The sequence below is a fragment of the Rhipicephalus microplus genome, chromosome 9 (genome assembly GCF_043290135.1).
Source record: "Rhipicephalus microplus isolate Deutch F79 chromosome 9, USDA_Rmic, whole genome shotgun sequence".
In the NCBI taxonomy this organism is placed as follows: Eukaryota; Metazoa; Arthropoda; class Arachnida; order Ixodida; family Ixodidae; genus Rhipicephalus; species Rhipicephalus microplus.
Window position 1 is genome coordinate 93,640,855 of NC_134708.1, and position 22,696 is coordinate 93,663,550.

The 22,696-nt window shown below is 45.4% G+C and overlaps 1 protein-coding gene across 2 annotated transcripts in view; it reads left to right on the plus strand.

Annotated features, from left to right (window-relative positions):
* Positions 1–578: 578 nt before the first annotated feature.
* Positions 579–22,696, plus strand: part of LOC142771409 (uncharacterized) — a 49,670-nt gene continuing 27,552 nt past the window's right edge. The window contains exon 1 of one of the 2 annotated variants that reach the window (XR_012885899.1): positions 579–714. Coding sequence is in view for 1 of the 2 variants with exons in the window: in XM_075872890.1 (XP_075729005.1) it covers positions 8,892–8,993 (102 nt within the window). In the remaining variant the exon portion in view is untranslated. Of the gene's footprint in view, positions 715–8,860; positions 8,994–22,696 lie in introns of those variants that run through there. The other variant, XM_075872890.1, reaches the window with a different exon arrangement.

The following is a 22,696-nucleotide window of genomic DNA, read 5'->3' on the forward strand; positions in this document are numbered from 1 at the left end:
TAAAAGTCCACACGTCACTTCGTATTCTAGCACGTCATCGATATTCAAAAGATGAATGATTGCTTCAAAAACAGGCTATTTTTGTAGCAAGTGCATTGACGCAATATATCTCTATTATTAACGAGTTCTGACGAATGTCGTACGTGTCAATCGGCTTATGAACAGTCACATTCCCAACTACATGTTGGAATAATCTATCTAGAAGAGAAAACACACATACCTTAAAAAAACGAAAGCGTTCTAATTGAGTGAAATTCACTCGTATTTGGGGATCAAAACTTGCTCACAGTGGCTGCACCATTCTCACGCCTTGAAAATTGCGTACATTTTTGCGGCATTCTGCTACAAGCAGGTTGTGCATATTTTCTTTCGGTGTTCTCGGTAGAGAGTTGATGACGAAACTTCAGTGACAACTAAATAACTCTGCAGTCAAGTCATTACTAAGCACATGAAGTGCTAAAAATTCATGACAGTCACAGAAGAGAACACTGCGAGTTCAACAATGCAATACATCTACGTCATGTCATTGTATAAAAGACAGGAAATCATCATGATCACATTTCGTACCCGGGAAACTGTCGGCCAGCACAAGCTTCACGTTTGGTGCGTGGAAGCATTGAGCATTGAACTATGCAAAGAGAGGTGCTCACAGCCATACTTGTTCTTATTTCTGCTGATATTATAATTCATACGGCTGCTATGGATGTCAGGCAGGTTAGTTATTATTTTAGGACATTTCTATGCCTTCTAAATTTTTGACGAGCAAAATGTTATAATTGATATCCTAAACAAACTTTACAGTATCAATTTTTGTATCGGCTTTCACTGGCGTGTCTTGATAGGTGGACGTGATGGGCATCAATCATGCAATACATGAAAACTTTTACCTGGAGGACGCGCCACAGTTCACGCAGTTGAGTTTTTGCTCTGTGAGGTATTTATCATTATACGAATTGCAAATGAGCAGAGGCATGAACCTTTTAAAAATTGATGGATCTAAATTTAACCTGACTATACTGACTAATGACTGCAGCAGGAATTTATTGTAGTGTATAATAAAGGTAAATAATGAATTTTACTATACACATGCAAGCGTTTTCAGTTTGTGTAAACAGTAAAAGGTCTAATGAAAGCTTGAAAGATTCAACGTACCTTGTAAATCGATGAGCTGCGAATCGCGCTGGGAGAAGATGACCATGGGGACATTTGTTCGTTGAGAGACACTTAATGAAATAACGTTAAACTTATATACAATTGTTATAAAAACAGACACGTGTGTTGAACACTGAGGTAGTAATAAATAACCAGCTGTTTGCAGATTCGTAACAATGCCAATAACAATATAGATAATACAAACATCAGAACGGATGAGCTGTAATAGGTGCTCGTGTTTGCGAGAGTGGTAGATCTGATTATTTCAGCATATACAAAAACTGCAGTGAATGGCGCTGGTACCATTCACGCCAACCCGACATGTTGCCTTCATCACTTCAGTACAAGCGTAATGTTTTTTTACTAAATGGGTCAAACAGCAACCGCAGTTGATGTCTCACCGAGATTATGCCTGCATATGTGTTTTTCTAAAAGAGTTTCAAGACTTAGTGTGGCTCTGTCGCAGAATACTTGACTGCCGCGTAGAATACTTAGCTTTTATCAACGTTTTTAGATACTGCCTGCTGGGAAAGGCCACTCCGGAGGCGGCACTTATTTGTATCCGCTCGGAGGGTGGCGCTGGCGTTGCGTTAAGATTGAGCCGCCATCGCCGCCGCCGGCTACTCGCCACTTCCTACGCCAGCGCTAAATTTTTTTGTTCGCTTCCTCACACCACAGTGAAGGGACCTTGAAGGTCAGATTTCAGTCATCGCAAATTGTATTTCACATGTGACACGACCATCAAGCTCGCTTAAGAGAATTGGGAGTTTAAAATAATAAACGTGCCGAGCTGCTGCGCGCCGGAAAGTCAAAGTGGCTATGCCTCCGAGGAAAACACTAGCGATCAGCGGCACTACTTCAAAGCCCCAAATGACCCTACAGTTCTCAAAGCCTGGTATGGCTATTCCACGAAAAGTCTTTCAGGTGACAGTCAAGGCCTACATTAGTAATCTACATTCGAATCCGAGAACCCAATCATTGGCTACGAGCACATCGTAGGTGGAGAGCTTGTCAAAATTTCACGAGGTAAATGGACACAAAATCTCGGTGCTGTTCCTCGAATTATCAGGAATATTTCCACACACCTCGAAACCAGTGGCATTAAAGTGCTAAAATAAACCCCCGAAACTTAGAGAAACCGTGAATTTTGAGGGTCATGTGTCGGCAACTGTTCTTGATGTGCCCGAAGTTAATTTGGAGAACACCGATGTTCACGAAGCTACTCGCAATCCCATGTGACCCAAATATGTGTCCAAGGGTGTCAACTTGGTTCTCTGCGTTACAAGACCAATACAAAGTTCTAATCCTGGAATATCGAGCTTATCAAGCTAGAAGTTGTTTTTTTTTCAAACTCGCTCTTTGTTTTGCACTGAAAGCTTTAAAAGCGAAGTCAGCTAAAGGATAGCGCTATAAAACTGAGTGGCTGATTGCTTGTCTTCTCCTTAAAATATCGAGCCTTCCTGCGTATAAGCTGATGTCAAAGGTGAACATACTGCCTTTAATGACATCCGCACTCCTTGCACAAATTATAACTCTAGTTCATAGGAATCTAGTTCTTTACTATATCTTATCTTTGTCAGTGATCATTTCCCATCAATGGATATCTTAACAGAAACCCTGGAGAGGTTATCTGATTACAAAATGGTTTCATGCAGCCTGCCTCTACAATGTCCCGCTCGCATGCGAGGGCCGGTTAAGTCTGTCCCAGCTTTCACAAAGCCGATGACGCTGCAGTTATGACGTATTTAGAGCATGAATTCGACGACTTTCTCGATATATGTCCTGGTGCGTCTTCGGTGATTGACGTTATTTGGGATAAATTTAAAGCTATCATGACTCATTGTATGACCAAATTTGTTCCGCAGGTTGCAAAATCACAAAAAACACAACCGTTGAGTCACACGTGACATCAGTCATACTAAACGTAAAATAAAAACGCTAAGAAAATTGAACAAATTAAATCCAGTCTATGGGTTCTAAGGAAAAATGGCTTGCTTGTCTCGGTCATTGGGGGTAAAAATTCGTTGTGCCGAAAAGAACTTCTGCAGCACAACACTAAGTAAGTTTATAAGAGAGTCCCCCCAGAAGTTCTGACAATATCCTGGTTCAAAAAACAACCTCCCTACTGTCCTTTCAGCTGAGCAGAAAATAATGTAAACTAACTCATTTAACACTTATTTCCAGTCTGTCTTCACAGCTGACAATGGCAAACATACGCCGCTTCTGTTTCGGGGTAAAAACTTAAGTGATTTAAGTTTGCCTCAACTGTCTGAGCAGGGTGTGCAATCACTTTTATTGAACATTGATGGGGAAAAAACGTAGTGTACCCGCCGGGATTCCAATGCGTTTTTAAAGCGTTATGCTGAATCTGTGTGTAAATACCTTTTTCTTATATTTTCAAAATCGCTTAAGGATTGCCAGGTTCCTTCCGAATGAAAAATTGAAAAAATTCTTCGCATTCACTTACAGACCAATTTCTACTACGTGTATTTTCTGCAAAATGCTTGAGCATATAATTTAAAGTCCCTTGCCGAATACGTGGAGGAAAATGCTATTCTTCATTCCAATCAACACGGTTTTCGTCAGGACTATCTACTGTCAAACAGCTGGTTTAGACCTTAAATGACCTTACCAATGGCATTAACGATCAATCGCAAATTGACGTAGTCTTTTTATATTTGTCAAAAGCCTTTGACCGCGTTTCCATCCCAAACTGGTCCAAAAGCTAACCAGTACACTGGGAAACGGACCTATGACCAAGTGGATCAAAAACTATTTGACCAACCACTACCAATTTGTTTAATATGATGCACAATTGTCTGACACGGTTCCAGTATGATTGGGAATGCCCCAGGGTTCTGTTTTAGGACCCATGTTGATTCTTCTTTTTATTAATGACAATGCTGACGTAGCCGATGTAAAAATCAGATTGTTCGCATATTTATTTTTTATTTATTTATAATACCCTCAGGGCCGAATGGCATTACAGAGGGGAGTGGATTACATTGAATAACACATGGTACATGGTGGGGAGGGAAAAATACCGCGTTAGTACGAATATAAGCAAAAGTCAGCGTACAAACAAAAAATACATTAAATAGGTCCTGCGTATACAATGTTAGCTACGGTATCACGAAAAAGATGGTTGTCATTATTAGCAACAATTTCAAGGGGAAGGTGGTTCCACTCGCGAGTAGAACGAGGCAGGAATGACTGCGCAGCTGTGTTAGTACGATAGGTGATAATTCCAACCTTGTGACGGTGATCGACACGGTTGGAAAAATACTGGGGTTGCAAAATAACTTCGTCGCGCAAGATGGGGTGGTGATACAATTTATGAAAAGTTGATAGGCGGGAAACTTTTCTTCGAAGTGACAGGGTAGGCAGGGACAGATTATTTTTCATTGCAGATATACTGGCAGTGCGATTGTAGTTCGATAATATGAAGCGTGTGGAATTATTCTGAACTAGCTCAAGCGATGTGAATAAATTAATGTGGCTGGGATCCCAAATTGAAGAAGCATATTCTAGTTTAGGTCGTATTAATGTTTTGTACAGGGCTAATTTCAATGAAGATGGAGCTTTGGAAAAGTTACGGCGTAGGTACCCATATGATTGTACTCTGTACCAGCGAATCGGCAGCTACCAGAATGATTTCAAACTAGATGATTCACTAAAAAGAGGTCGAAACCTGGTGTCGAGAGTGGCAAATGGAAATAAATACTGAGAAAACTGTCGCCATGTCACTTACAAAGAAAAAAACGACGGCAAATTTTTTGTATTCGCTGGAAAATGTCCCACTTCGCAACGTCGCTGCCTGCAAATATCTAGGCATCTTGATATTGTCCGACCTAAATTGGACTGCGCATGTCGAACATATTACGAAGAAGGATCTCTAAAGGTTATTTTTTCTTAAGTGAACCCTTCGTCATTCGACACTCCAAACAAAACCTTTAGCGTATACCATGCTTATCCGCCCGATCCTCGAATATGCGAGTTTGACCTGGTTCCTCTTTACTAACAAGCATGTAGCCGTGCTTGAAAGATAACAACGTAAGGCAGTCTGTTTTATGTATAAGCGTCATAGGCGTGCCGACTCACCTACTGCTCTTTTGATAGGAGCGGATCTCCCACCCTGGCGAGCCGCGTCAAGCTTCATAGTTTGAGATTTTTGTATCTGGTGCTACACAACTCTTTGAAAATAAATCCAGCTAATTATGTTAAGGTTCACAGTATGCGCCAAACACGAAGTAAGCATTGTCGCACACTTGATGAGTATCCCTTGAAGAACAATGTTTTTGGCCACTCTTGTTTTCCCTGAGCCATACGCGCTTGGAATGTGCTGCACCCCACCGTATTGAAAAAGCCGACAGTTGATAAATTTGTTAAGCGAGCGAGTGAATGTGTGCTGACTTTTATTTAGCCATGATTTCCTGAATCGATGATGTCGCAATATTTCTCTCTGTCTCTACAATTACGTTTTGTATTTGTTTTTTGCTTGCCCCAGCAATTCATCTGATGTTTATATTGATCAAGACTCTTTGCCTATCACTACGATGATATTTGCACAATTTTTGACATTTTTGCTTGAAATTTCAAGTGCTTGCAACATGTATTTTTAGTCGGTGTATTGCTTGTTTTTACAATGTACAGTGTCACACCACTCCTGTATTAATCCCATCAGGGGATTGACAGTATTCTGAAATAAAATAAATAAATAACAGAGTGCCTTGCGAGTTTGGGTACAATAAGGCTTCACTCACAAGCTACAGCTGTTTTGCTTGAAGAAGGCCAGTCATGAGTTCATCCACTAGCTGTGTTTTCAATTTTAGAGTGTTGTTCTTTGCTTTTTCTTAAAAACCTGTGGCCATAATAACCACTTTTTGAGGTTTTTAGTAGCCGAGAGCAATTGTGGGTGAAGCCTCGTTGGTTTTGTAGATCTTTTTTTTCTTCTACCGTGCTCCCTTATTCTACCTGGTGCTCTTACTTGGTGGGCATTAATCTTGCCGTGACAGTTCAAAACACTTAGGGCGCTTGCACACTTCGCCTCCATAGCAGCGAAACCAGCGATACCCTCTACAAACTGGCTCGTTTCTCCTCTCAAGCAGCTGGAAAAACACGCCGCATGACCGGCGCGCAAGAATCACTCCGCAACCAATTTTCCCGCCACGCGAAACCGGATCCTGTTTCCGCTTCACAGATTCGGCTGCGCTAGATCGAACCACGTAACCTAACCAGCCGGCCGGAGATTTAACATGGCGGCACAGACGCTGGTGGCTCGCATGTGCTCAAAATGCAAACTACCCATACAGCACGACCAAGATTGATGGCATAAACGAAGACGCGTTCATCGAGAGCCTGACTTGGATTACGGTTGCTGAGAACTCTGGAAGTATACGGTGCATCGGCAGCGGGCCAGCATGCCCCAAACGTAGGTTGCTTTTGTTTACAGCCAGCTGAGTGTGCCACCACCGTCGCCATTGCGTTCGCTTGTGTAGTGTCTGCTCGCGTATCTCCCAAAAACAACGTTTGAAGAAGTGCAAGCTGTTTCTTTTCACTACTTTGGGTCAATAACTATAATACGAACCTTGGTTTTTAGAAAGCAGGCAAAGTCAAATAATTGTCAACGTAGCGAAGGCAGTGGCGGCGGGATAGGACTAAATGAATGGGTAATTCTTCAACGCGTGCGGCCGTGATTTTCCGGCCACTCTGGCCTTTTCGTTTCTCTTCCCTTATTAAGCGGGAAAGCGCCATTAGCGCTCCTCCACTCGTGCAGAGTCTTCACGGCCAATATGGCGGTCGAAATCGAAGAAATTAAGCTGCTAGGACCACCCATGCGTATCTTCAGGTGATGAACGTGACTGAAATAAGCTGGTACCAACTGCTAGATCCTCAGTTCCAGCTGGCTTCCCAATCCACGTAAGCTGTATGTGCACGGAGGAACAAGCTTCCCCCTAGAACAAAGAAGAATGGCCAAGTCTTTCTAATCACCACTTCCTTGCCAATTTCGACAACATACCTTTGTTTCGATCAACTTTGAAAAAGAAACAACAAGTTTCTGGATAAGCTTGACATTCTAGGTTTGGCATTTTGTTTGGTTTTGTGTTGCAGTGAACTAAGCTGCTACCTCTGGGCACTACTCTGGACTGGATGGGACGCCAGTGTTCTAGTCAACATCGTTCTTCTCTGTGTTAACGTCAGACTAATCACCACAACTTGTCGAAACGTGGTCCTCGAAATTCACGGTTTCTCTAAGTTTCGGGCGCTTCTTTTTGCGCTTCAATGCCACTGGCTTACACAAGTGTGCATAAATATTTGAAAAACTTTGAATAACTGCACCGGGCTCAAGTGTCCGCCTACCATGCGCATTTCGACAACGTTTCTTTCTACTATGTGCTTGTATCAAGTGATTCGATCGTCGGATATAACTTTATATCATTATAGTAGGTTTTGACTGTCACCTGCAAGGCTTTTCGTGGAATGGCCACTGTCTAGGCCTTGATAACTGCAGGGTCATTTGCTGCTTTCGAGAAGTGCCACCGATCGCAAGTGCTTTCCTCGGATGCACAGCCACTTCGACAGTCCAGAGCGCGGCAGGTTGACATGTTTACTATGTTTAACTGCTAATTCACTCGAACGTAGCTTGGTCGTCGTGTCACATGTGATGTACATTTTGCGGAAAATCTTTTTCAAAGAAACGTTATTTAAATACCCTCTGCGTGTCATCTATTGCACTGTGTTCTATATTTTTTTACATTTATCTTCTTTCACTTTCAAAGCGTTCCTCGTAAGTTCTAGGACCATTTCGCCTACAATCTCAAGAGGTTGTGCATGAAAGGCACCTTTGCATAAAAATTATACCATTTATGTCAGCTGTGCAAGCAGTGAGCCTTGAAAAATCACCGATATAAAACGTAGGTTTGTGGCCCTAATTTGTTCACGACTGTCAGCGTGGCCTATTTGCTCTTAGCTATTCAAACAGACGCACAACCATTTGTAATTAAAATCTTACACGCAATTTATACGATGTGTAACTGTATCAGGCTCGTTTGCTTAGAATCGTGCACAACCTGAAGACGCAGATAAACGCTATTTATAGCAGAGGAGCTGGCAGAGCTTTTTTTTGGAAGCTAGGGGCTCCACAGTCACCTGATGTCGGTACCAGACAGGCAAAAGTGGTCGAGTGTCACTCACTTTTTACTCTGTAAAAATTGCGGGGCAGATTTTTTTAGAAGGGGGGGAGGGGCAAGAACGGCTCAAGCCTGGTGTGCCACCCCTTCATCAAAACACGGATATAATGCAGGCACATAATTATTCACACATTTGTTAGGTACAAGCGCTGCCCTTAATTTTCACTAAGTATATTCAATTAGCAGTCATCTAGCTGCTCTAGCCTAAATTCCCGTATTCGGGAACGATTTTGCTGCTGTTTCGCATGTAGAGCTAGCAAACGACCCTCCTTCACAGACCCCAAGGCGACAGCAGCGCCGCCATTGCGCAGGATGTGGGAGGAGGCCGCTCTTCACCGCTGCCATCGCGCGCTTACGCAAATGACACTATCCAAAAATGTTGGCTTTAATTGCTACCAGGACAATAACGTATCGGTATCGTCTTTGCATTCGTAAGGTGAATGTTGCTGATGTCGTTTTTCCATATCAACCTCGCGTTAAAACACCAATGTCTTTCCTATCCGTAACTCGATAGGTATAAACTTTCGAACACATGCAGTGCATACCAGCATGCTGCAGCTCGTGTATACGAGTATGTGCACCACGTTTCTGGAGAAAAGGCTTTCACATTGCACAGTGGCAGAGCATCGGACAGTTATTCGAAGGCCAGAGGTATGTTTTCATCAACTATTTTTTTGTTACATTACATCGAAATTACTTTTAACATTTTTCATACTTTTCTTGGCATCACCGTCAGTTAGTTCTCATTATTATTGGGTCTAAAAAAACAATCTTTTAAATATACACCCTGTCAGTCATACACAGAGAGGGTCTTGTTCTGGCAGTTTTCATGCCGTCAGGTGGCATGCGAGCGATTCCTGGCAGGTGCTAGCTCGTAATAAGAACAGAAAAAAGTGTTTCACGCTCCCCGCAAAGGCCACAGGCTGTGCTGACTGCGACTTCTAAGCTTACGTGCACATATATGGTGGAGGAGAGAATGACCGCCACCGTTGTTGCAGTCATCACCAGTAAAGCATTGGACTCGTTATTAGGAGATCATAAGTTTGGATCATGTCAGTGGGAAGTTATCGCTTCATCCACTTTTGTTCCTTTACGTTTAATTCTATCAAAATTTCTTTCTTTTCTAATGAAATGCTTCTAATAAAATCCCCGTCAGCACAAGGAAAAAAACGCTATATTTCTAAAAAAACACGGCGCCATTGCCTAGCATCACTTCATTTTTTTCGCCTTGCGCATTCCATCCGCCTGTAAGCGTCTTTCTTCCACATCAGACTGCAGGCTCCAACAGGCAACATCTTTCAACCGAGGGAGGGGGGGGGTGATAAAAATGGGTGAGAACTTGCAGTTGAGCAGGTGGCAAAAGAAGAAAGTACCTTTCCTTTGGAAGTTGACAGTATCTTTGAGCAAATGCCTACACTAATGGCGTACAAGGTGACTGCAGTTGTAGACTACTCGCTTTGATGGGACAGTATTATGCAGTGGTATTTCCTTGCAGCGTCGAACTACCTTGTTGCGTATAGATGATGTCATCGAGTTCCCAAGCAGAACGTTAGTGATAGTGTCCATTGTCATGAGTTGGTGCTTTTGTGTCTTCGAAGCATTGCTGTCATTTACCGAGGCGTTGTGCGTCGAACGGACATGTGTCTTGTTGACTGTAGCTTTCCTGTGACCTTCCTTCAACAATTTTGTCGCGTTCTTCTATGCGCGTCCATAGTTCATGATGCTTGAACTTTGAAGGACGTTCCCCACTGAGTTCTTTACCTTGCAATTATCTAGGAATGCAAGCTCCTTCATTTGTCTTTTGGAATTTCCCACATGACTCTGCGTGTGCAGGTTGTCCGAGTGGAGATTGAAAAGAACGTCAGCATGGCATTGCACTTCTGGCAACTACTTCTGGGCGATTGGCTAGGTGTATGCCAGTGCTGGTGACGGCAAACGCTGTATCTTGATAGTGTGGGAAACACTATGGAATCTGTCGTCACACTGTTCAACTTGTTCGAAATTTTCTTCTGTGAGCTCTTCCTTCAGCGTGTTAGTGTCCTCGGTCACTATTATCACAATAGTTGGTAGTAGCCCGTCTCGACTTGTACACTCAGGACTCTCTCCTTATGTGCTGCCCTGAGAGGTTTTAACTGACTCAAAAGTTGTGGAGCAAAAGCAGCAAGACAAATTTGGGAGTGTTCTTCATTTAGCGCGGTCACTAATTTCAATCGAATTGATGTCTTCTCAGTGGGCATGCTGACAGCGCAGCTCTTGTACGGAGACGCAGGCTTCACCTCAAGGAATTTCCTCCCATTTGTGCGCTCATGTGAAACACCATCGGCTATTCACCTCCCTTAGTTGACACAGATCGGTGTTTCTATAAAAATATTCTGCTCCTCAACTCCAGCACGTCCTTCAACCTCCGACCTTTCATATTTCTCTTCCAGTGTACTATATGCTCTCTTCAACAAACGAGAATGACAAAATTTTCGAACCTTTGTTACCACTGATGGTCTAACTTCTCTAGAGCAATCATCATCGCACTCATGGTTTTGTGTTTAAGTCGGTCCATTCATGGTATACTGCCGCTGCCATCGAGTGTTAAGAGACAATCAAACACGTAAAAGCAAAAGAAAGGAACACATCATTTCTAACACAAACTCGGCACCATAGCCTCAGAATCACTTCATTACATTCGTCGTCTGCAATCCGTTTACTCGTACCACGTGCGTTTCTTCCTCTCAATTCAGCTGGCTCCAACAACACGTAACATTACATGCACGTGTAACGAACAATGCATTAGTCTGAGAAAAACTATTGGTTCAGCACTTTCCGCATAAGTCACAAGCAGGATTTGGTCTATCGCTTGCTCGAGTGAATTATCACTTTCTCTTCCTTCTGGCAAAGGCATGTGTAGTCGTGGCCGATTGTTGTTACTACAGCGCGACGTTCTCTTCTAAGAGGGAGCACGTCTTTAAATGCGAAGTTCTTCTTTGCGTACTATAAGCACTTTGAGTGTCTTTCTGCGTATGTATGTATGTATGTATGTATGTATGTATGTATGTATGTATGTATGTATGTATATGTATTGTCGCGGTACAGCGCGAACCAAAGGCAGATAAACGTTGACACAGCGACTCTCAGCAGACGAACAGCAAGATCACCTTCTTTGCCTTTTTTTAGCCAGAGCTCAACTACCTGGTGTCCGTCAAATCCCCTTATCGTCGTTTTGGTCCACCAGTACACACGCGTCATTTGCCCCCCCCCCCCCCCCCCCTTAAAGAGCATTGCCCCGATGCTAAACCAGTGGTGCAGTTTTTTTAAGATGTGTCTTACGCAGCCCTACCTGGCATAAAGCTTCATGCATACAACGTGTACTAGTTCAGGACGGTGCTGGCGAGTCTTCGTACTACACAAACTGTCGGGAATGACCTCGTAAGTTACATCACTCAGTCATTGCAGTAGTAGGTGTGGCCCAAAGTATCTCCCTAGGAGCTTTTCGGAGAGTCCTAGTTCCAGTATGGGCGTCCGAACCCACACTCTGTCGCCGGTCTGGTAAGCGACTGTTCTGCGGTGAGAATTGTAGCGACTTGCGGCGTACTCTTGTTGTTGCTGGATTCACAAGCGCGCTTGTTGCCTTGCTTCTTCCGCTCGTTCTGTAAACATCTCGGCGTCCGGTTCAATATTGTCGCATTCGTGTGCTAGCATCGCGTTTAACATGGTTCGTAATTCTTTTACGTGAATTAGCCATAACGGTGTCACCCGGGTTGTTTCTTGCTTGGCCGTGTTGTATGAAAACGTGATAAACGGCACGATTTCGTGTGATTCATCTGTCTGGGATTACGACGCTTGGTGCACCATGCCGCAGGACAACGTTCTCGATGAAAAATTGTGCCACCTCCACTGCTGTAGCTCTCTCGATATCCTTTGTTTTACCATAACGGTAATGTAATCAGTTGCGAAAACAACCCAGCGGTTCCCGGCAGTAAAAATAGGAAGTGAGCCAAAGATATCTATGCCGAACTAGTCGAATGATGTTCTTGGGACCTGCATGGGCTGCAGGAGGCCAGCTGGTTTAGTCGGCGGTGACTTCCGTCGCTGGCAGTCGAGGCAAGTACGAACATGGTGCTTTACGGCTGTGGTCGGTCTTGGCCAGTAGTAGCGCTGCCGTACTATGGCCAAAGTTCTCGTGCAACCAATGTGGCCGGAAGTCATCTCGTTTTCACTTGCTTTGAGTACTTCGGAGCAAAGGGCTGCTGGGATGACGAGCAAATAGGCAGTTCCTGTCGAAGAGAAGTTTCTTTTGTATACCACTCTACCCCGTAAGCAAAATGATGACAACGCTCTTACGAAAACAGATTGTGCCTTCTGAGAACTTCCGTCCAGGTAATTAATTAGGGCAAGTAACTCAGAGTCGCCAAGTTATTGCTGCGCAATGACGGTCATGTCAAGCACACTGAGAAATGCTGTGTCCTCCTCATCGGATAGAGTTGCCGATTCAATGGGTAAGCGGGATAGACAGTCGGCGTCTATGTGGCGGCTTCATGACTTGTGCACGACCGTCATTCGTAACCCTGCAGCCTGAGACTCGAACGCGCTAATCACCTGGTACGATCTTTAGGATTTGGCAACCAAAACAGTGAATTGTGGTCGCTGATACCTTTGAAAGGGCGGCCGTATAAATACGGGCGAAATTTTGTGACCGCCCATACCACGGAGAGGCATTCTTTCTCATTCGTGGAGTAATTATTCTCGGTTCGTATTAGTGTTTGGCTTGCATAGGCGATTACTCTTTCAGTGCCTTTTTGCAGCTGCACAAGCACAGCTCCCAAAACAACATTGCTGACAGCAGTGTGTAGCATCGTCGGGGATTTCTCGTTAAAGTGGGAAAGCACTGAAGGCGTCTGTAGTCACTGGCACAAGTTCTTAAAAGCAGCTTCCTCTTCGTTGCTCCATTGGAAGGCAACGTCCTCTCTCGTGAGGCGGGTTAACGGTCATGTGATGCGTGTGAATTCCGCGATGAATCGCCTATAATACGCGCATAGTCCGAGGAACTGTCAAACAACCTTCTTTTCAGTCGGCACCGGGAACTGTGCAACAGCTGCGATCTTTCCAGGATCAGGACGAATGCCTGCGTGACTGACAACGTGGCCAAGAAATTGCAGCTCTTGATAGCAAAAGTAGCACTTTGCAGGCTTCAACGTCCAGCCCACGGACCGTATGGCTTGTCAAACTGTCTCAAGTCTATTCAGGTGCTGGTCAATGTTGCGGCAAAAACTAGATCATCAAGGTAGACCAAACAGGTTTTCCACTTCAACCCAGAAAGTACGGTATCCATGAGTCTTTCAAAGGTAGCAGGTGCTGAGCATAAACGAGAAGGGCAAGACTCAATTCATATAAGCCATCTGGTGTCACAAAAGCAGTCTTCTCGTGGTCTCTTGGGTCTACCTCAATTTGCGAATATCCACTCCTCAAGTCCATTGATGAAAAGTAACGAGCATGTCGAAGTCTGTCGAGAGAGTCATTTATACAAGGAAGTGGATACACATCTTTCTTTGTAACCTGATTGAGTTTTTGGTAATCTACACAGAAGCGCGACCACGTGAAGGAAGAAATGTCTGTTTAGAAGAAAACTTATTTCTTCACTCTGTACTTCTTCAGTGAAATCATTGGTTTTTCGAGGTGCCTTGCCTACCCGTCTTGCGGAGATGGCCAAGGAAAATGCCAGAGGCCTACCTGGTCAGACGTCCTCACACCCATCAACCACAAGGAAGCGAACTGGCTTCCCCGGTGATACCAAAGACACTGATTTGTATTCTATGTCGGAAGACGACACATCCGATGACGGATTTATACCTGTCCGGGGTAAGAGGGTGAGGAGAAGGACAACCAATACATCAGCATCAGCATCAGCTCCTGCAAGTACAGCGACTGTACAGTCAAGGCCTGCGCGCTGACCGCACGTTATCATCTTCATGCCGGAAGCTCCCTCAAGCAACTTACGACTTCTGAACAGGCAAGTCCTTTCCATTGCTCTGGAATGTGTGGTGCCAGATCAAATTAAGGACGTAAGAATAAACTTGAGGCAGAATATTCTCGTCATTGACGTGCACGATGAGAACGCGCTAGGACAGCTGCAGCAAATGTCTGAGCTAGGCGGCAATAAAATGTGCCCCTTTATCCCTATTGATAATAAATCGATTGTCGGTGTTATTTATGACATCGATATTGCCAATTATAATGTTGACTTGCCTACCCTCATGAAGCCTGCAAATGAGGGAACTGTCATTAGGCAAGTGCGGTGCCTTGGAAATACGCACTGCGTAAAAGTGTTTTTCAAGGGAGACTGCATGCCGTCCCACGCTAAAGTTGGACATTTCCGACATCCAGTTCAGCTAATCATCCGAGAGCCACTTCAATGTCATCAGTGCTTCCGGCTAGGACACGTCAAGGGCGTATGCCCCAGCTAACGACTGTGTCCCTGTTGCGCTGAATCTCATGCCGAAGACGCCTGTCAGGCGACTACTCCGAAATGCGCCAACTGCAGCGGTCCTCACGCTGCTTCGTCGAAAGACTGTCCTCAATCAAAAAACGAGCGCGTGGTTCTCAGACAAATGGCCCGAGACAACTCGACACACAGGGAGGCAGCCGAAGTAGTCCGGCGTCGGCGTGGACATCAGCATCATCGAAAGTCTTCAAAGAGGGCACACTCTCGAAATGCTAGTTCCCACTTTTTAGTGGTTCCACCCAGTAGCACCACGAAAGGACCCACGACTTTTACGAAAGAAGGGGAGAAGCCTCCTTCTCCGGAGGAATGGCCCATGCTCCTAACCGGCTCTTTCTTCAAGGAACCTCATCAGGTTGCGGCCACACCTGAGCCGTCTCTAGTCATGGAATATTTGCCTAAAACAGATCGTCAAGTGAACTCGGTGCTGCGTTCCCTCATAGAAGCCATCCGAGCGATATTAGTTGACATAAAGACAGCATCTGCGCGAAGCGCACTTAGAGTATTCGACGCCCTAAGCCCAGTGTTTGAATCTCTAAACTAGGAAATTGGCTACTCACACCGAATCATTTCGTAAAGAAGTCAAGACTGCATCCGTGATCCAAAGAAATGCCAGAGGACTAAAGTCAAGCCTTTTAGACTTTAGTCAGTTTATGTTAATCGACGTGTTTCCACTCATCGTCATTTGTGAACCAAGTTTTAAACCAACAGGACCATCGGGGTACAAAGCTGTCATGTCTTCAACAAACAGTGTGTGCAGCAGCGAAATCATCGTGTTTGTACGTCGTGAACTTACGTATGTTCTGCAACAAATTGCGCCTCACGACGACTATCACTATGTCTGCATCACTGTGAAAAAGAACAAACTCATGTTTACTCTCATAGGCGCTTAATATCGCCGTCCTATAAAATGGAGTCCAGGAGATTAGCGGATATTTTGAGAGTGTTTCGTGCATCATGGGTCATCATAGGTGATTTCAATGCGCACCATCACGCATGGGGAAGTACACGGACAGATGCAAGAGAACGCAGATTAGCAAACATCGCCTACAATTGTGGCCTTACTCTCCTGAACGACGGTAGCCCCACTTTCCTTCGAGGGGTGACATACAGCAGCTGTCTTGACCTTGCTTTTGTCTCCAACTCCCTCGCGAGATGCGTCAAGTGGTTTTCAGATGTTGAGACACGAGAAAGTGATCACATTTCAATCTACCTTAACATCCAAGGCTTGCCTCGTTGTGGTCTACAGACAACCAATCGAGCAGTCCAGTGGACCAACTTCAAATCTGACGTGGAAGATGCTTGCAGCGATGGCCTACGATCTCGGTTAGAGCAAACAATTAAGAGCACAATGCAAAACGCCACTCGCACGGTGACCATATTTTCCACACGAAACGACTTTGACATAGAGTTGGAGGGACTCCGAGCACTTCGACGCCGGGTGGAGCGTCGGTATCGGCGCACAAAATCAATTCACAATCTTAAGGCAGCCAGGAGGCTGCAAAAGAAGATTCAGCGTCGCATGAATAGATTAGCGTCGAAACGATGGAACACGTTTTGCGAGTCACTAGACCCTCGCAAGCCACTCTCACACATTTGGAAAACGGTGAAAAGTTGGCCTCACCCTATGGAACAGCATTTTCCATTCAAAGCACTCGCGCTGTTTCAAGAGAGGCAAGACATCAATGTCGCAGAAGATTTCTGTGCACAAATCGCCAACCAAGCCACTAGTCCAGATTCTCCAGTGACAGGTGACGTCCTCCGTTCTCGTGATTACCACATAGACCTGCATTTTACAATGAAGGAGCTCGAGGCAGCACTAGCTCTCTGCAGGCGTTCAAGTTCTCCGGGTCTCGATGGTATTCCGTACCCAGCCTTGTGCAACTTTGGGGGAGCTGCAAGGAGAGAACTGTTGAGCCTTTACAACATCTCGTGGCAGGATGGCAATGTTCCTGACGATTGGAAAGTAAGCCACTTGTTACCCATCTTGAAGCAAGGTGAATCCCCACTCCAACTCGCCTCATACCACCCAATAGCACTGGCCAGCTGCGTAGAGAAGATAATGGAACGGATGATAATAGGCCGCCAGAAGTGGTATCTTGAATACGACAAGATTTATCCAAACTCCATGGCTGGTTTCGTACACTCAGCATGAAAGATCCCGTAAGCGACTATCTGCAGCTTAGTTTCTAGGTGTGAAAGGCGCGTATGATAATGTACTACATGAAGCCATTTTGGGTGCTCTTACGGTACTTGGCCTTGGTGGTCGAGTATTTCGGTGGATTTCGAGTTACCTGGCTGCAAGATCATTCTTTGTGTTAACAGAAGATGGCCCAACTACGCGATGCTTTATATAAGGGTTATCCAAAAAGAGGAGTTCTTAGCCCGATGCTATTCAATCTTGCAATAATAGGCCTTACTGAATACTTGCCAAGTACCATTAAAATCTCAATCTACGCAGACGATATCTGTGTCTGGACTTCGGCAGTCACACGTCCTCAAATACGTTCCCGGCTTCAGAGAGCAGCAAATATGATTGCCAACTACTTGTTAAAACGAGGTCTCAGCATATCACCAGAAATATGCGCGCTGGTGGCCTTCAATCGCAAATCAATGACCCCTTATATCATCTTAATCGGTGGGCGACTGATTTCTCACGGCAGAACCCACCGCTTTTTGGGCATCATTATTGATAGGGACCTCTGTTGGAGTCTGCATGTAGCCTATATGAAGAAGTGCCTTACCGCTATTTCCCCATTGTTCAAGTTTTTGGCGGGAAAGACGTGGGGGATGTCAGTAGACGCAATGATGGAGCTCTACAGAGCCCCATTTCTCGGTTTCCTGAGATATAGCTTGCCCATGCTTAGCAATACCTGCAAGACTGATGTTCGTGCTCTACAGGCAGTAGAAGCCAAAGCACTGAGAGTGTGCCTTGGTCTGCCCAGATGTACATCAACAGAGGCAACAACTGCAATTGCTGGCGATTATCCTATACAAACTCAGATAGTTGTAAAAGTCCTGAGAACGCACATCAGACACTTCGCCCGGGCCCCATGTCATCACCTTGCACTGTTGCCTTCAGAGAGGCGCCAAGCATCATACGTTAAAATGATTATGAAGTACAACGAGAAACTTTTCTTGGGCTTCACTCCTGCATATACACCATCGATACCCCCTTGGTGTCTTATTCGACCCACAGTGCATCTTAGTGTACGAGGGATCCGAAGGAAATCTGAGCTTTTATCGCCCGTGATGAAACAACTGTCTCTTCTTCTTTTGCACCAGAAGTATTCAGACAGTGTACATATATATACCGATGGCTCCAGGAACCGCCAGTGTTCGTCAGGTGCAGTAGTTGTCCCAGCAAGAGGTGTTACCATCAGCTTTAGGACTGACCACTCCACGGCATCTACAGCAGCTGAACTAGCTACTTTGCGCGCTGCACTTTGCGTGGTCAATCGGGAACCACCGCAACACTGGTCGATTTTCAGCGACTAAAGCGCTGCCCTACAATCTGCTCTCAGCACTACGTCATGGGTCGTACGAACAGCTTGTTTTTGAAATTCAGTTCCTTCTCGGCACCTAACACGAGAAAGGGCATTATGTGACATTTCAGTGGCTACCAAGTCACTTCGGCAACATAGGGAACGAACAGACCGATACTACTGCGCCGGCAGCTCTTGAAGAAACACGAGAATAAAACATACCGTTTTCGTGGACCGATGCAGCCAGTGATCTTCGACGACATGCTCGTGAAGTCACGTTTTCACTATGGTTCCCGCCAAGCAACGAGACGAATCGTCAACACCACCTGTCCTCTTTGATGGCTCTCCGCATGCCCACCAGGCTCGACCGAAGAGAAGCCACCCTTCCTCATCTCTTATTGCTAGGAGTGGCATTTACAAAATCTTATTCTTTTTTCTTAGGAATGGCGGACAACGTTCTCTGCGATGCCTGTTATTGCGAAGAGACGCTACACCACATCCTGTCCGACTGTTCGCAGTATGAAATCCAGAGACAGTCACAGGCATCCGTTCTTGTGCGCATCGACAACAGCCAATTGTCTGTGGACACTATTCTCTCAAGTGCCCGAGAGAAGACATTACTACAGAAGGTGACAAAAGCTCTGTTGAAAGTCCTACACGACACGGACTTGAACAAGTGGCTGTAACAGCAATGTCATACACCACGAAAGACAAGACAGGACAATGACTGAGTGTACGCGCGTGTGCTGCCGAATGTGCTGTGTTTATCTCTCTTCCATCTCTGTTCTCTATCTTTCATATCTTCCATCACCCTCCCATATGCAGGGTAGCAAACCGGCTCCCTATAGGTTGGTTAACCTCCCTGCCGTTCTGTTACTCCCATTTCCCTTCCCTACACAGAAGCGCAGGCTGCCGTCTTTTTTTAAAGAGGACTGCAGGTGTCCCCCAGGGGCTAATGACGTCACCTTCTAGCATTTTGTCGACTTGCTCTTTTATCACTTCGTGTTCCTTTGGAGCCACGTGATAGGGGTTTTGGTGTATGTATGTATGTATGTATGTAATGTATGTATGTATGTATGTATTTATGTATGTATGTATGTATGTATGTATGTATGTATGCATGCATGTATGTATGTATGTATGTATGTATGTATGTGTGTATGTATGTATGTATGTATGTGTGTGCGTGTATGTATGGATGAATGGACGGACGGACGGACGAACGGATAGACAGAGAGATGGATGGATGGATGGATGGATTTATGTGTGCATGCATCTCTTTACCTATCTATCTAGCCGCTTACGGCAAGTTGCCCTCGTTACCACCCCCTTAGCTTTGCATCAACCAATATTAGCATGCGAGGGTAATCTTGTTGGACAGATATGGTGCGCCAGTCTAACCTTGAATATTTTCACATTCCCGTCCCGTACGTCGTCAAGCACTTCCCATTAATCAGTGGCTCATACCCACTGGAAGGTGTGTCCTCTGGTTTGTGGGTAAGTGCCACAGGTGATTGATGTTCCAGTCGCACGAGATCGGCAAATGGAGGTTGCATTCACCATAGAAGAACTTCATGCGGCAACGACCACATGCAGACGCTCATCGTCCCCAGGTCCGGATGGAGTGACCTATACTGCCCTACGTCACCTAGGCCCGAAGGCATAGCGCTGTCTCCTTGACATTTTCAATAAGTCTTGGCATGATGGAATGGTGCCTGATGAGTGGAAGTGTAGTCGCCTGGTGCCTTTGCTGAAGCCCGGAAAGTCTCCAATCGATTTGGCATCATACCGGCCTAAATCACTAGCAAGCTGCGTTGGCAAGGTCATGGAGAGGATGCTGCTTACACGCATGGAATGGTACTCGAAACATTATAACATCTATCCTGATGCTATGGCTGGTTTTCAACAAGGTCGGTCCTCAGTTGATAGCGTTATTGACTTAGTGACCTCTGTTCAGCATCAGAAAGCTCAGAAGCGGCGGTCGGTAGCTCTGTTCTTAGACGTGAAGGGTGCCTACGACAACGTGACCCACGAGGCTGTTCTCAATGCTCTTGAAGCAGCTGAACTTGGAGGTCGTGTCTTTTGATAGGTAAGAAGCTACCTCACAAAGAGATCTATGTTCGTTTTAACTGAAGATGGGTCTACGAATAAGTACTTCACAAGTCGTGGGGTGTCGCAAGGCGGTGTTTTCAACCTGGTGCAACACTTTTCAACCTGGTTCTCGTGAGGCTCGCTGAAATGCTGCCACAGACGGCTTATATATCTCTCTACGCTGACGATATCTGCATTTGGGCGTCCGGCGTGACACGGCCTCAAGTGCGCGCAAGAATACAGAAAGCGGCAACAATGACATCGACATACATTTGCCAGCAAAGTTTGATTATCGCCACAGAAAAATGCGCAGCGGTGGCGTTTACACGCAAACCGATGTCTTTCTACTCATTGTGCATCGATGGCAGATCAATCCCATATAAGAGCACTCATAGATTCTTAGGCGTCATCGTAGATCGTGACCTAACCTGGAGCCCACATGTCACATACCTGAAGAAAAAGCTCATTGGCATTGAGAATGTATTCAAGTTCGTCGCTGGAAAATCATGGGGCCCATCCGTGCACTACATGTTGCAGCTGTACACAGCCCTCTTTCTCGGAACTTTCAGGTACAGCCTTCCTGTCCTGTCCAACACGTGCAAGACTAACATCCGTGCACTGCAAAGCGTTCAAGCCCAAGCACTTCGGACATACCTTGGCCTTCCAAGATGCTCATCGACAGTGTCAACTATTGTTATTGCACAAAAACAACCGGTCACAATGCACATCATTGTCGAGACGCTGAGAGCGCACATTCGGCATTTATCACGGCTACCGTCACATCATTTAGCGTGTTTGACAGCTCTGAGGCCCCATGCTTCGTACTGCGGTATCGTGACAAAACATCAGGACATACTACCGCCTGGCTTCAAACTTGCGATGCATCCAGAAACTGCGCCATGGAGTCTTCGTCAACCTGACGTGCGCTTATCAGTTCCTGGAATCTTTAAGAAGGCACGCATGTCAACGCTAGCCCTGAAGCAATTGACTTTGCGTCTGTTGGACGAAAGGTACTTCGACCGCATACATGTTTACACCGATGGCTCCACTAATTCCAACAGCTCTACAGGAGCAGTGGTTGTTCCATCTGAAAATGTGTTGCTTCAGTACAAGTTTTCTCACACCACGACGTCGACAGCAGCAGAGCTAGCAGCACTTCAAGGTGCAGTAAAGTACATTCTTCGCCAGCAACCTAACCAATGGGCCACCTTTTGCGACTCCAGGTCAGCCTTACAGTCACTACGGTTTGTTATGCAGCACGGGTTACATGAACAATCAGTATATCAGATAAGGCACGACTACCACTAAGCGCTCGCGGGAGATCACGATATTGTATTTCAGTGGTTGCTGAGTCATTGCGGAATCGTCGGCAATGACCACGCGGATGAAGCTGCTCAATCGGCTCATGACCAAGACCAGCGCACGCCCATACCACTTTTGAGAACGGACGCTGCAAGGCTACTACAATCACTTGCTCACCGTATATCTCTCCTACAATGGAATACGCAGGGTTCCTTCAACACGCACCTGTATTCGATCGACCCAAACTTGCAACTTTGTTTGCCATCCGGGCTCACAGGATGCGCTGAAACTTTACTGTGTCGCATGAGGTTGGGCGTGGCATTTACGAATTTGTACTCTCGTCTACTTGGAATGGCGAGCACTTCGGCATGCAACACCTGCGCCTGCGAGGAAACACTTGAGCACATTCTATGTCATTGCCCAGCATACCAGACCGAACGACGTATTATGGAAGCCAAGCTCTTTCAGCTGGATTCACGGCCGATTACAGAAGAGAAGATCCTGGAACCTTGGCCGACGGTTTCCCATACGCGCAAAGCCACGAAAGCACTCTTGTACTTCTATAAGGACCACCAGACTTCACGACCGCTTGTGAAAGAACAGTGTCACACCATGCTGTCTAGTCTCGAGCTGACTATTCATTCTTCTCTTTCTTACTCCTCTTTTCTATCTCTTTCCTTTCTATTATTCTCTCTTTCTCCACCCCAAGTGTAGGGTAGCCAACCGAGCCAAACTTGGTTAACCTCCCTGCCTTACCTCTTTCTCTCTCTCTATGTATATATATCTGATACTTATTATCTTTCTAGGAACGGCGTGAACATAGATGAGTAATTTTAACGCAGTTGTAATAAGAAAAATCTGACATCAGCAGCGTTGACTCAACAAACGCATACAATAAATATCATAGTTTTAGCACAAATGCAACTCCATAATTCTGCGTGGTAATCATGTAGTCTACCACATAGCCATGCCAGGTCTTAGAACTAGCT